Below are 13,911 nucleotides of genomic sequence, written 5' to 3' on the forward strand. Positions count from 1 at the left end.
ATTTCCTTCCACACACACCCCCCCCCGTTCTTTTTTTTTTTTTCTTTTTTTTTTTTTTTCTCTGGGAGTTGGCGACTCAGACAGAAAACATGGCAGGAGGAGCGCAAGGCCGGGCGGGTCGCAGCATCCGCGGCTGTAGCCCGGAGCCACCACCCTTGTTTGCGGGAAGAGCCTAAGTTGGTGCGGCGGCGGCGGCGGCGGCGGCCACAGCGGGAGCCGGGCGAGGAGGGGCCCCGGGCGGCGGGGCATGGACCGCGGCGGCGGGGAGCCAGCTCGCAGCGGCCGCGTGAATGATCGAGGCAGGAAGGAGTGAGGCAGCGGCAGAAGGAAGGGGAACGGAGCCCGCCCGCCCGCCCCCAGCACCCGGATCCGGTGGATCTTTTTTTTTTTTTTTCTAATTATCTTTTTTATTCCCACCCCCCCTCCTTCTTTCCCCCCTCCCCTCCCCGCCCCTCCCGCGGTGTGGCCGGGCTCCCCACCGTGCCCCCCCCTGTCCCCCCTCCCCGGCCCGGCGGCGGGGCGCGCGGCGGGGCTGTGGCGGCGCGGGGCGGCCACACCCTCCGCGGCGCTTCCTGCGAGCCGGCGGCGCGGGGCCGCGGCGGGCGCGCCGGGGGCGGCACATGGTGCGCAGCCGCCGCCCCTCCGGCCCTTGCGAGCTGCGCCCGGCCGGCGCGGGCCGAGCGGCGGAGCCGGGGGCGACGGGAGCGAGCGAGCGGGCCGCGCCCCTGCCCCCGCGGCGTGCGGCGGCTGTGAGGGGCTCCGGCTCGTGAGGGGAACTTCGCGCAGGGATCCCGCGGCCGGAGGAGGGGGTGGAAGGGAGGGAAGCCAACGTGCGACGAGGATTGAGGAAAGGGAAAAAAAGGAGGAAAAAAAAGAAAAAAAAAAAAAGGAAATCTCTTTTTAGCTACACGATGCCGGGACGGGGCCCGCGGGCTCCCGGCGAGCGCCGACCCGCCGCGGCAGCGCCGTAGGAGCGAGGGCTGGCGCCGGAGCGGGGCGGGCGCCTCGGCGGAGCTCGCTCCCCGCAGCAGCGGCGGCCCCGGCGCCCAGAGCCTTTTCTTGCCTCCCGGCGATTAATGGAATGATGTTGCGGAAAAGGCAGAGCGATCCTGCCGGGCTCAGTCGGGACTGCTCGGGCGGCGGTGGCAGAGGCGGTGGCAGTGGGGTAGCGAGCGGCATGCGAGTGCCCCCCCGGCGCTATGGCTAGCGGTGGCTCTGGCAAGTCCAGCAGCGAGGTGTCTGGCGGCGGCATCCCCAGCAGCAGTTCCCTGCAGAGGAAGAAGCTCATCTCTATCTGCGACCACTGCAAGATCAAGATGCAACTGGTGGCCGATCTGCTTCTGCTGTCGAGCGAGACCAGGCCGGTGAACACCGAGAGCCTGTCCGTCTTTGGTGAGTCCTTCGAGAAGTGCAGGGACACGATCATTGCCAGGACCAAAGGACTCTCCATCTTGACCCACGACGTCCAGAGCCAGCTCAACATGGGACGCTTCGGGGAGGTGGGGGAGAGCCTGATGGAGATGGGGGAGCTGGTGGTCTCCCTGACCGAATGCTCTGCCCACGCTGCCTACCTGGCTGCAGTGGAGACTCCGGGGGCCCAGCCTGCTATGCCTGGCTTGGTGGATCGCTACAAGGTGACCCGATGTAGGCATGAGGTGGAGCACGGCTGCGGGGTCTTGAAGACCACCCCTTTGGCAGATATGAGCCCTCAGCTCCTGCTGGAGGTTTCTCAGAACATGTCCAAGAACTTGAAATTCCTGACAGACGCCTGCGTGCTGGCCAGTGAGAAATCCAAGGATAAATTTGCTAAGGAGCAGTTCAAACTCAGTGTCAAATGTATGAGCACCAGCGCCTCTGCCCTCTTGGCGTGTGTCAAGGAGGTCAAGACTTCACCCAGCGAGCTGACCAGGAACCGATGCGTCTTGTTCAGCGGACCTTTGGTGCAGTCTGTCTATGCTCTGGTGGGCTTTGCCACTGAGCCCCAGTTTTTGGGTAAAGCTGCCACCATTAATCCAGAGGGCAAAGCTGTGCAAACTGCCATCCTAGGAGGAGCCATGAGTGTGGTATCTGCTTGTGTGCTCCTGACCCAATGCCTCAGGGATATAGCCCAACACCCCGAAAGTAGCACCAAAATGAGCGATTACAGGGAAAGGTTGAGGAACTCAGCTTGCGCCGTCTCGGATGGTTGCAACCTGTTATCTCAGGCACTAAGAGAAAGATCTTCACCCAGGACTTTACCGCCAGTGAACTCCAATTCTGTGAATTAACCCCCGCATCTTCTGTTTAGATCCCAGTCATTGCTAAAGGAAAATAATATCCCACCTCCTCACCCCTTTTTTGCATACCAAAGAATTCGCTTGGATGAGCCCAATCCTTTGATTTCATGTGGTGAAGAAGCAGAACATATTCAAACTATACGTACTAATAAAGGTAGCCAATTTTGGCTTCCTTTTTATTTTACTTTAAAGTCAAGCAAGTATCCGCAGATAAATTTTCCTTTATTCAACAAGGTCTTCACACAAATGGTAATAACAACTGTTTAAAAGGTTTTTTATATTTGGGGAGGTGGGGGTATCTTAAAAAAAAAAAAAAAAAGGAGAAAAAAAAAAAAGCTTTAATCGCGCTGGGTGCGGTTTTAAAAGTTTGTCTTGTCTTGTCTTCCGAAATTTCCCTTCTAAATTTTACTGTTCGGATGTGCAGGAAAAAGGTTACCTCAGTTCTCACTCATTTAAAAAAATGAAAAAACCCAACAACACATAGATGATGGATGTAGCTACTATTTTGTTTGTTTTTGTTTTGTATGACTTTTTTTTTTTTTTTTAATTTTGCATCAAGTGTTAGGTTAGAAGTGCATTTGGTGTGTAGGAGTGGAAGGACTGGAGGTTGTGATTATGTTTTCCATGTGTTGATTTCCAAACTGGGGGAAAAGCTACTGTGAGTGTTTAAACAAACAAACAAAAAATTACACTATAACAAAAGTGATTTTTAATTTTTTTCCAATGTCAGTTTTTATCTTGCATGTACTGGAGTATTTATTTCATCTATTAAAATGTTATGTTTCTCAGATGTCTTTCTGTGAATCTCTCAATACTTGAATAATTGAACAACTAGGCCTGTTTGCATTGTATGTCATTTCCCCCAGGGAATGGGTGGTACAAATGTAACTGTAGTTCTAGACAGCAGCATACAGGCTTCAATTCAGTTCTTTTATTTTCATAAATGCTGTCCCTCCCCCAGTACTACCCCTCCTCCTCAGGACGCCTCTGACAGAGATACTCTGTAGTTGTATTTATGGAAAGCTGGACAGTGCTGTATGCGTTGGGATCGCTCAGTCTGCAGAGCGCTGGCGGTCGCTGCAGCGGGGCATAGGCTGGCTTTGTTTGTCTTTATCAGCATTCTGTGTTATCTTTTGAGAAGGTTTTGTATTTTAACTCTTGCAAATGTTGTGGGCCATCTGTGTTGAATTTGTGAGTTTCCATATTAGTTTATTTCTTGAAAAACTTGACCCTGCTGGATAGCCCTGCTTGTTCTGTGTGTCTGCTTAGGATTGTGAAGGTTTGCTGGAGTGGGCCTTTTGATTCCTCAGAGGTTTGTGTTGGGGCTCCTCAGTACAGATTTCTGTCAAAGTAGTGTGAGTTTGATGTTGTAGGTAACAGGAAAAGTTAGCTAACTTTTGAGGCCCAGTCCACCTCCAGCTGAATTCCCTGGGACTTGTGAGTGGAACTTAGGGTATACTGTGGTAGTTCCCATAATTGCAATGATGATTTTTTTCAGCCTGGTCTTTGTGGACCTGAGGGATCTGTTGCCTTCTATACGTTCCATGAAAGGTAAATAGAAGAGCAAGTCTTTTGGCAAGGAGGCTTTGTTTGTCTGCCCAGCTCCATTGCATAATTGGATTTTTTTAATAGGTCTGCAAACTGAACAATGATGAAAGCTATTGGAGAATGTACCTTGAAAATGTTGTTACCGTGGCTTAAACCTTTACAAGTACTGTCCTATTTATTCCTTTGAAGAAGTAAACCTTTTGGTTTTGGATATGGAACAGTCCTGGAGTAGTGAAAGGTCTTCCTTTTACAGCATCATTGTTTCTCTTGCATGTGATGCTTTTACTTAATTTCAGAGGGGTGTGAAACATCACTGGGTAGCGGACAAATACATCCTGTTGAAGTAGATAGAAGCTAAGCTTATATATCCATGTCTTCAAGGTTAGAAAAAAATAATTCCTTAAGTACAATGGACCCCAGTATTAGGTTTTGTTTATTTTAAAATTAAACTTTTCTGACTTCAGTGAGTTGTATGATCGGGACTTTTCTTTGCGAAAATTCAGTTCAAGCTACATTCCTCTGGGGTATGATTTTCTCACTACATTATCTCTGATGCAGTATAAGCCTAGCAGTATGTGCTGCAGAGGCATGGATGTCCGCATGTATGCAGTATAGTATAAAAGTTCTCTCGCTATTTTTTCATAAATAAATATATACACCCGCTGTTCTAACTTTGGCTTAGATGCCTCCACAGGTTTTTCCTCAGAGGCTCTCTGACTTGTGCACATTTTCCCATCTGGATGGCAGGAACAGCTGTAGGACTCTGGAGGGATTCATAGGAGGCCAAGGCCATCTACAGGGAGGTCCCGTGCCTCTGTAGTGTTTGCGGTTGGCTGCTCAGCTATGCTTTGTGTCTCCCTCCCTTGTAGCATGTCTCTGTGGAAGCTGAGATACTGTCCCGATCTACCCTTCCTTCTTTTCCGCAGTTGCACTGAGGGGAAGGAGGAAGAAGGGATTGTAGCAAGCGTAATGCTTTCAGGATGTACTATCTTCTGCGGCTGCAGACAGGAGGTGAGGAACTGGCTCCACCCTTCCTTTGCATAGATCCTGGATGGTGCAGAACTTCGTGTGGGACGTGCGGAGATGGTGCTGAGGAGGCTGCAGGGCAGTGCTGCTCGGGGAGGGGACAGGTACTCGGCGGCATCCTTTAGCTCCAGTTCTTTTAAGTTACCGTGACCTACATTTGAGGCCTGCTTCCAGATATAAACCAGAGGATTCTGAAGGGCAGCTCTGCAGCAGGTCTGACAAAAAAAAAAGTAACGTCCCACTGGTTCGTTTGATGTTTCTACTTAATAATTTTTGGCGCTGCTGAACTAATTAGGTTCTCTTTGATTCATTATATATTATTGAGGTTATATGGATCACAGTGCAGCCTCCTTATTACCTCTGCGTATGAAAGGCAATATATTATTAACGATGATAGTGCTGATTTTTGTTGTGGTAAGATTTTAAGTGGTTTAGTGCAATTTTTGTTTTAACAAGGATACAGCAGATTCTTCCCCCCGTTGCTGATTATATTTTGAAGTACATACATACATAAATAAGTATGTATCTTCTTTTCCCTTTTTTAACACTGAAGGAAAACAAACTGCTCGAGATCTCCCTTTGCTTCTGAGGTGTGGGTTTTTTGAGGGATTCAGTTTTACAAAATAAAACGCGAAATGTGGCCAGGCCCTGATTTTAGTTAACAGGCTGTTTCAAAAATAAATAAATATATATACACACAAATAGTAAATTCACCAAAGTAACTTCCTGTAACATTTAAAAATAACAGTAATTTTAACACTTACAAAAGTTCAATCATTTCTTTCCAGGGTAGAACTCACACAAAGGGAGCCGTGCGTTCCCTGGCCTCAGCTCAAGAGAGTATCTGTCAAAATCTGTGCTATTTGTATAATTAGCATGGCAAAGATCAAAAAAAGGGCTTTTGATGCAAACAGGTACAACTGTTTTTATGCACTCTAAGTAAATGATTAACAGGAAGAAGTCTATAGATACATATGTGCATTGTGGCATTTTCTGAGCTGAAAGAGTGTGGTTCCACTACTAAGCGTGAACATACATATTATTTTAAATGCTGTAGCGCCACATTTATAAAGACTTAATGTATATTGTGATAATTTATTTGGAATGTATTCGTATAGAATGTTAATTCTGATAGAAGATATTATTTCAGTAGATATATTCATGTTGTTCATTTTCTTTGTACTCTGGGACAGAAAAAATACATAATGGGCTAGTTTTCAGGGTGCAGTTGCAGGCCACATCGAGGTCACTGATTATCACATGGTGTACTTTAGGCCGTTGTTGCCCAAATGTTTACACCATTTAGGTCAACAGGTAGTGTCACTATTTCGACATAGGCTTAGACAAGCATGAGACATGTTTTCTGATCTGGAACCTTGGTGATTTTGACAAAAGAAAAATATTTCAGGGTGTTTGTATCACATATGTCTTAGATCTACTCTAATCGTGCATTTACTAAAAGGGTTAACTTATTTCTAAACACATTATGCAATGCACATTTGTAGCCAAAAATAACAGTATCCCCACCAAAGAGAATTAAGCTTATTTTTTAAATGTAAGAATTTCTTAACAGGGAAGAAGTTGTCACTTTTGTATTGTCTGTGAATTTGATATTACCTTTTGGTTGCTGCTTCATCATAACAAAGTTCATTATTGGTTTAATACAGCAGCTGAATCTCTGAATTTGAAATCGGAGCAATGGGTTTTCTGATTCTAAAAAAAGTAAGTTCTGTAAGACAACCAGTAAACTAGGAGCAAAATGCTATTGAAAAGCAAGTACACTATTTAAGGGAACTTGCAAATGTAAACCCATGTTATTTTTCAAAACTAAGAAAAAAAAGACCATGGGTCAGATAATTCCCTTCACTTTTTACCACAGGAAATGATCAAAGTAGCAGAAAATCTGCTCCTTTTGGCCAAACTTCTGTCAGAGACAGAAGGGGTCGAGCCAACACATGGTGTATGCAGCCTTGCAGCGAGAGGGGATGTGGCTGATGGGAAAGGAGGCGGAACCAGAGGAAAATCTGTAGGGTAATACCTCCTATTAAACCCACAGGAATTTTCCTATTCTAGATAAAAGAGAGGCTGATCAAATAAAACAAATCTCAGACAACACAACCTTTCTTTCCGGGCTCTTAGATGCTTGTGAATGAAGATGTGGGCCTGGGAGGGTTTGGGATGTTCCCCATCAAGCAGCTGTATTGCTGTAGGGAACCAAGGGCCTCTAGGGTTGCCCCAAGATACGTAAGAAGTACAGGCAAAAATGTGTACCTGTCAGAACAGTTTGGTGGGAAATGAAGGGGTTGTTTTTTGGTGGTGTGTTTTTTTTTTTTCTTTCTTCCCTATCGAGCTCTTTCTAGACTTTACAAGCAGAAGCAGATGGTAGGGACCAGTACACTTTACTTCTTTGTTCTTGCTGCCTGTGAAAGGTGCCAGATGGGCAATGATAAAGATAGAAATTCTCTTCCTGTAGCCCAGGGATAGTGAAAATGCAGAGCTTCAAGGCTGCCCTATCCTCACAGGATCACTATAACATGGGTTTTTTTGGGCCCACTGGTTTCACTCTTTGCCTTTTTGCCAAGAAACTGACAGAAAATCCCAATGGCAACTTGACAAGGGCATCAAGACCATTAAACTATTTCACATAGGGCACCAAACACCACCAGGTTTGGATCATTCACAAACAGGCCAAAAAATATACAGGCTAGGTATGAAGTGCAAGGCCAGAGCCTTCATATGAATAATTCGGAAAATTAAAAACTGTGTACTCTGAGAGGTGTTTATTTACTTGGGAATTATGAATTATCAAAATTTTAATATGAGTAGTTCAAAGGTATATTTAATTAACATAACTGGCAGCAGTATTCTGAGCTATTTCCTTAATGAAGATGGACATCTATGGACATGAAGGGCCTCATCCATGACTCAGTGAAGCCTGTGTAATTAAATATTAACATTTTCCACAAACTATGTTAAAATGTTAGAGGTCTTTTTGTGTTGCAAAGTGAGGAGTTATATACTGATTTTTCATTAATCTGAAACTTTTCCTAGAACTGCTTCTATTGTACTAGAGTCCTTTGAACCTAAGGGTTTTTTTGTTTTGATTTTTTAAAACCACACAGTGTATGATGCTATATTCCAACAAAGTCAAAAGCAGTATTTCAAGATTAATACAGAGATTCCTGGGGTCTTTTGTCAGCTTGCCAGACTCTTGTTCCTGTTCTAAGTTAATTTTTATAATTTCCTTTTATGTTAATAAAGGCTTCTTGTGGCTGTAAAAGTTGAAGTTGTCTTACTCCATAGACAGCCTGGTTCTTATGTAGATACTATTTAGATTATTTAGAAATCCTGCTGGTTGCCAGATGGAGCTCTTTTGGGTTTTATGTTAAATACTTGGAAAGCCAAATAGCTTGATTTTTCTCTCCTCCCTCCCTTCCTCCCCCAACAAAATAAATACTTGAAAAGTGATTACTAACAAGTTGCTTAATTTCAGTTTTAAAATTAAGTTATTTTGAGGTGAAGTGACTGCAAGTAACGAGATACCTCAGAGTAGTTGGGTTTTGGCGGGGTTTGACTTACCTACCAAGGTTTTAAACCAACAGTTTTTCTCCAGGTTTGTTTGGGCAGCAGGAACCTGAACTTCAGTCTAAGGATAAAGAATCCTGAAAAGCATAGAACATGACCCTGAATCCTGCAGTAGCGTTTCTTACAGGATCTGGACTTCAGATGGAAACCCCAAGGCGGTCTTAGACTGCAGTGGCTGTTAGGATTGCTGGAAATAACTTGAAGGGTGTGGTTCAGTGGTATGCTAGGCTGCTGCGAGCCGCTTGTATCCCTGAATTAGTTTAACCAGCCTTTGGATGACCGAGTCTGTGCGGTAGCTCCTGTGTCTCTTGCCTCCCTGCTCTGAACATTTAGCTGAGCCAGTGAGGAGGAGAGATTTGACATCAGGTTGTCCATCACCAGCATGGAGCCTTGAGGTTGTTTACAAATCGTACCACTGGCAGTGGGAGCCCATACAGATGCCAGGGTGGACTTGTAATAATAGGGTGGTTTCAAACTGCTGTTATTGCCCTGACCATTGGGGTGCTTCACTCTTCAGCCCATTCAGTCAGTTGAGTTCACAGGGTCTGCATTAGTGTGCAGAGCATCATCTGCAGAATCAGGCTAGGTCTGGTTGGTCTTTGTCTGGATTTTAGCAATTGTGAGGCTTCTTTTGGTTGAAATTCAGGCAAACTGCTGAATCAAGGAATGTTTCTCAAAAGAGCCGTGCCTGTTGGGCACCGTGGCATTGATGAACTGAGGGACCTTCTGTTCATACTCTATGCAAGGTGTTGCTCCAGTTCATGCAAAAGGTGCTTGGGAAACACTGGAAGTCAATGTCCCACTAATCATAATTGTTATCAATTGCCAGATGGTCAAGACAGTAATTTTGGCCTCCAGGGTTATATTTTTAAAGTACAGAGTAAAAAAATGCCATTCCCTAGTCAATTTTCTCAGTATGTATTGATTCTGTCTGGTTCACTTTAAATATAGGAAGTCTCTTGAATTGGTAGGCATGCTGTTCAGGTGTACTTTGGCCTCTGTTTGTATTCTGAACATGCACACTACGGAAAAAAGTGAGAAAAGTCAGGTAGATCTATATGTGCAGTGTGACAAATTATAGGTTCTGTAGCACTTCTGAATTGGCATGCAGTTAATGCTCTGGTCTTATTTAAATGCTTCAAATTTAGTCAATGTTTAAAAATTTACTTTCTGTTTAAAATTTTAGTATGGAATCAATCTGTTCTAACAGTGTTAGATTCATAGTTCAAAAACTTTATTCCCTTTTATCATCTTAAAGTAGCCAATAGTCTGAAACTTTTCAATCTCTGGGTCTGGCTTAAAAAACAAAAAGGAAATTGAGTCCTATATTTCAATTTTAAGATTTTTGAAAGCTTTAAAGGTAATGGGTCAACCTATTTTTCAATTACAGAGCATGGAAAAATAATGGGTGTATTCTTTTTCATGTTGAAGTGAGCTATTGTTTCCCTGCTCATAATTAAAAACTCGCTTTTTAGAAACTCAGATTGGTCCTTGGCATTGCGAGAAAATCTGTGAGCAAAGCTTTCTGCATGAAATTTCCTTAATACTGACTTTAGGCACGACCTCATTCAGAATCTGTAATCTTGTCTCTGTGACCGTCATATTAGAGGAGTTTGTCCCAACAGCCTATAAATGGAGCTGGTAGCATCTGAACAGGCTGAAGAGCAGTTGTTGAAGTGAGTGGTACAAGCTCCAGAGACACGAGTACTATCTTTGAAGCTTCAGAGATATGCACTGCTGGCTAGGGCACTGCAGGTTGTAATACTCATGAAGAGTTACAGTGAGATATAGGACTGAAAAAAGCTATGAGCAAGAGAGGTTTATTTCAAAGTGAGGGTGCAATTTATAGTTTTCAAGGAAAAAAAAAAAAAAAGAAAATATTTGATCAGAACTGTAAATGTGTTTAGGGGCTTACGTCCCACTGATTTCCAGTGGGAGCTATATGTCTAGATATCTTGTGGACCTGGTCATTTGTGATGAACTTTGAATGCTTGTGGTTTTAAAAATAATTATAGGATGTTGTGGGTAAAAGTCTACCACTCTATAAAGCTAGGAAATTTGCAGTTGAAGTACGGACACGGGCCATAATTCTGTTCTTACCATCCTGACCTTTTCATATGGGTTAAAAGCTCTTCTTATCATTGCATATGCCCTGGCTGAAAAGTAGCCAGAGGCCCAACTCTACCTCATTTGTCTCTTCTGGTTGCCAGATGCCAGCATCATGCATCTTACCTTCACATCAGAATCACAGATTTCACCTCCCTCCTTCTGCCCTCTGCTCCTGGTGCAACACCCAGATGTGGAACAGAGATCTCTTTGTACTCTGTGCATGTTATCCTCGTACAGGTCATATATATAAAGATAGTTCATGCTGATTGAGGTCCAGCTCACATTAGAAACATACCTGTTCTCTCTATGTGCAAATTCCAACTACCTCAGTACCACATACATCCTTTCAAAACAGGTCTTGAAGAGTTGCCTGTAATACGTATTACCTGGAACTGCGTTTCACGCAGTTTGTCAGAGAGCTCTAATGCTACTCAGAAGAAAGGGTGATCTGACTTTAGGTATTTATGAGGTGCTTTTTAGTTGAGGGGGTGGTGGGTGAGCTGGATACCATGAGATGTAGGTTAGTGGGTAGCTTAAAGTTGTAGTAGCTCTAGGTGACCGTTTCCCAACAGAGTAGCATTTGAGCTTTGTGTGGCATTGTCTGTCTCTCAATTAACTATACTGTTCTGCTAGCTAACGTTGTGTATTGAGTTAATTTGCAACTTTGAGTTCAGTAACAAAGAGGTAGCATCTGGATTTATACTGCTCTGTAAAATCTACTTATTGATGGATCTCCTATAACTCTTCTATATTGGACCCTGAAGCTTCTTTTAAAATTTCTTGTCTTGCCACAGGTTTTATGTTTATCAAAATTACCTTAATTTTCTCTCCAACTGGAAAAAAAAAAACCCAAAACAAACCACAACCCTACTTGGTGTATTTATCCAATTCCATGCCTATCTGCCTTTTATGGACAGTTTCAAGATACTTAGATGAAAATCACTTCATTTGAAAAATAATGTTACTCCTAAGTTTCAAAGTCATAGTCTGAAACTTGTGAACATTTTGGTGTGTAAGTGATTAAAACCACATCTGTTCATTGGGGTAGAACAGAAGAAAAGGCATGTTTTTCTGTTTTGGTACGTAAGATAACAAAAGGTCAGATGCTCTTTGGTTCACTTACATGATTGTATGGTAGTACACAAAAATGCCTGGCTGCATCAATATTGCTGTTTTGGACACTAAGTATCCTTTTGATTACAGACCCAGCATTTTGCAGTCGCTTGGGGGGGGGGCGGGGGGGAAGCCTGTTGAAGGACACTGTTAGTACATTATAATGTTCTGTATTACATTTGGTTTTGTTTAAGACAAGAAAGCTCAAATCAGAACTATGTGCCAATTCTTTATAAGATCCCACTCATTTGGCAAAGGAATTGCATTAATTACATCTTGTTTTCTGTACTGTATCATTACAGAAGAGAGAGCACACGTTGCATTTGTAAGGGGATGAAATAATTCACTCGCATCTTTGAAGCCTTTGCTGTATTTTTCCCTTTTTCTTTGGAAATAACAGTGGGCTGTAGAAGACTTTCCCTGGATGATAAATGTGCTTTGCAAACGAGTACAATGGTGCTCAGAAGCTTGAGTAAAATAGACTTCTAAAAACTAGTAAATCTATCTGATAGAAACATGATTAAAAAAAAGTCAAAGTACTTTTCTAAAGCCTTTCCCCAAAGTATTGTTTTAGCCATAGTTTTACCTGGTTTTGTTGTTACATTCATTTAATATTACTGTTGGACATTTCCTCCCCTATGAGATGATGCAGTTGCTGACTGGTTTTGGATCTTTTTTTAAGGCTGAGATCTGTGAGATGTTCCATGTCCTTCCTTGTAAGCCTGCGTTTTACTGAAGTGATCTGGAGTTCACATGAGTCACTAATGTCCGGGGAAAATCACTCCTATCAAGAGAATAAAGCATAAGGGATGTTCAGAGCACATCTATAGGAAAATTCTGGAAGATAGACAACTCTCTTTTAATTACTCAGTTTGAACTAGCCCCTCTTCCTCAAGAATATTAACTTAAAATAATGAGAGTATTTAAAGAAATTCAGCTGCCAGGAATGATAACCTATGTGATGCATGAAAGCCTTTCTTCATGTTTTGCTTCTGCTCATGGTCTGTCTGTCTAAAAATAACAGTTTAAATGTATTTTTATGCCAAAAAATAGTATCTTTGTTTTTTATCAGTGGTGAGAAAACAAAGTGAAAACCTTTGTTTTGGTTTTCAGAAGTGGACTGCAAAACAATCAATATCCCTTTTACTCATTAGGTGCTGTGTAACTAAGTTATTCCACTGCTTATTGCACTTTTCATATACCTTTTTACTGTTGATTTGCATTGACATCCTACAGTTTTATTTTAGAAAAGTGCTCAGCTTGTTTATGTGCTTTAGGCATATCGACTGTGTATAAATTCTTCCTTGGAAATAAATAATCCTGGTTAATGATAGAGTGAAATGATATTAAATTTATTTCTAAGGGGAAAAGCTAGTGATTTGCATAAGTCAGATTGATAAATTCAACCTAGTAATTTTAAAGGCTGTTGCATTTGTAGTAGTGTGTTTGAGGACTCCTGCAAGCCTGAAACATATTATTTTCAAACTGTTTAATTTTATCATCATTCCGGAGAGTACGGAATTATCTCTCCCAGACCAGGTTAATTTGGGAATTAAAGCCCTTTAGAATATGCTTAGCAAAAATGATCCTAGTTAGATCTAGTTTGCAGGGTGAGCCCTACCTGCAGATATGAAACTGGGATGTACAGGTTTAGCATGTTGTGAGGGGGGTGGTTGTAATACTAGTTAAGAACTGCATTACCTGAGATAGGGGTATCTGGGATTTTTCAAAGTAATGCAGATTTTTATTAGTGGCCTTTTAAGTTTGTTTTTGTGGGTGAAAGCCCCAGAAGCTTTTTATGGTGATCTCACCTCTCTTTAGTTCCTTTCAAATACTTGCATTGCTTTTTCTTTTTTTTTGTATTTTCTAAATACACAGCAAGTACCCTGTGCAAATATGACCCATTGATGTTGGCAGCAAATAAGCTCCTGTTTCATTGGGGATAGAGTTTATATCATGATTCTTTTCACTGGATAAATTCTTTGTCTCTAGCATCCTGCCTGTACTATTAGTCTTGATGGATGAAGTCTGAAAACAATGAACTTTGCCTTGATCTCAGTAAATGGTGTAGCCATAGGGATTCTTCCAGACAGATAAGGATCAGGTGTGGTAGATGCAGGTATTAGGTATACAGGTATAAACACACAAGCACAAAGGGGACTCATTCCTAAGACTTGACCTTTCTTCCCCACACACTTCTCTACAAAATAGTATGTTTCTTGCCTTCAAAGAATAATAAGTACTGTTGGGAAGA

General features: G+C 42.8%; 1 protein-coding gene across 1 annotated transcript; it reads left to right on the plus strand.

Annotated features, from left to right (window-relative positions):
- The first annotated feature begins 602 nt into the window (after positions 1-602).
- TLNRD1 (talin rod domain containing 1) lies at positions 603-3,066 on the plus strand. Its single transcript, XM_074880336.1, has one exon. It carries the CDS (start codon positions 1,200-1,202, stop codon positions 2,265-2,267), a length of 1,068 nt encoding a protein of 355 aa, XP_074736437.1. The 5' UTR covers positions 603-1,199; the 3' UTR covers positions 2,268-3,066.
- The last annotated feature ends 10,845 nt before the right edge of the window (positions 3,067-13,911 follow it).

This window comes from Strix uralensis, chromosome 11 (assembly GCF_047716275.1).
Source record: "Strix uralensis isolate ZFMK-TIS-50842 chromosome 11, bStrUra1, whole genome shotgun sequence".
In the NCBI taxonomy this organism is placed as follows: Eukaryota; Metazoa; Chordata; class Aves; order Strigiformes; family Strigidae; genus Strix; species Strix uralensis.

Bases quoted from the DNA above. Each gene is read 5' to 3' on its own strand.
- TLNRD1 (XM_074880336.1), top strand. From the start codon at position 1,200: ATGGCTAGCGGTGGCTCTGGCAAGTCCAGCAGCGAGGTGTCTGGCGGC.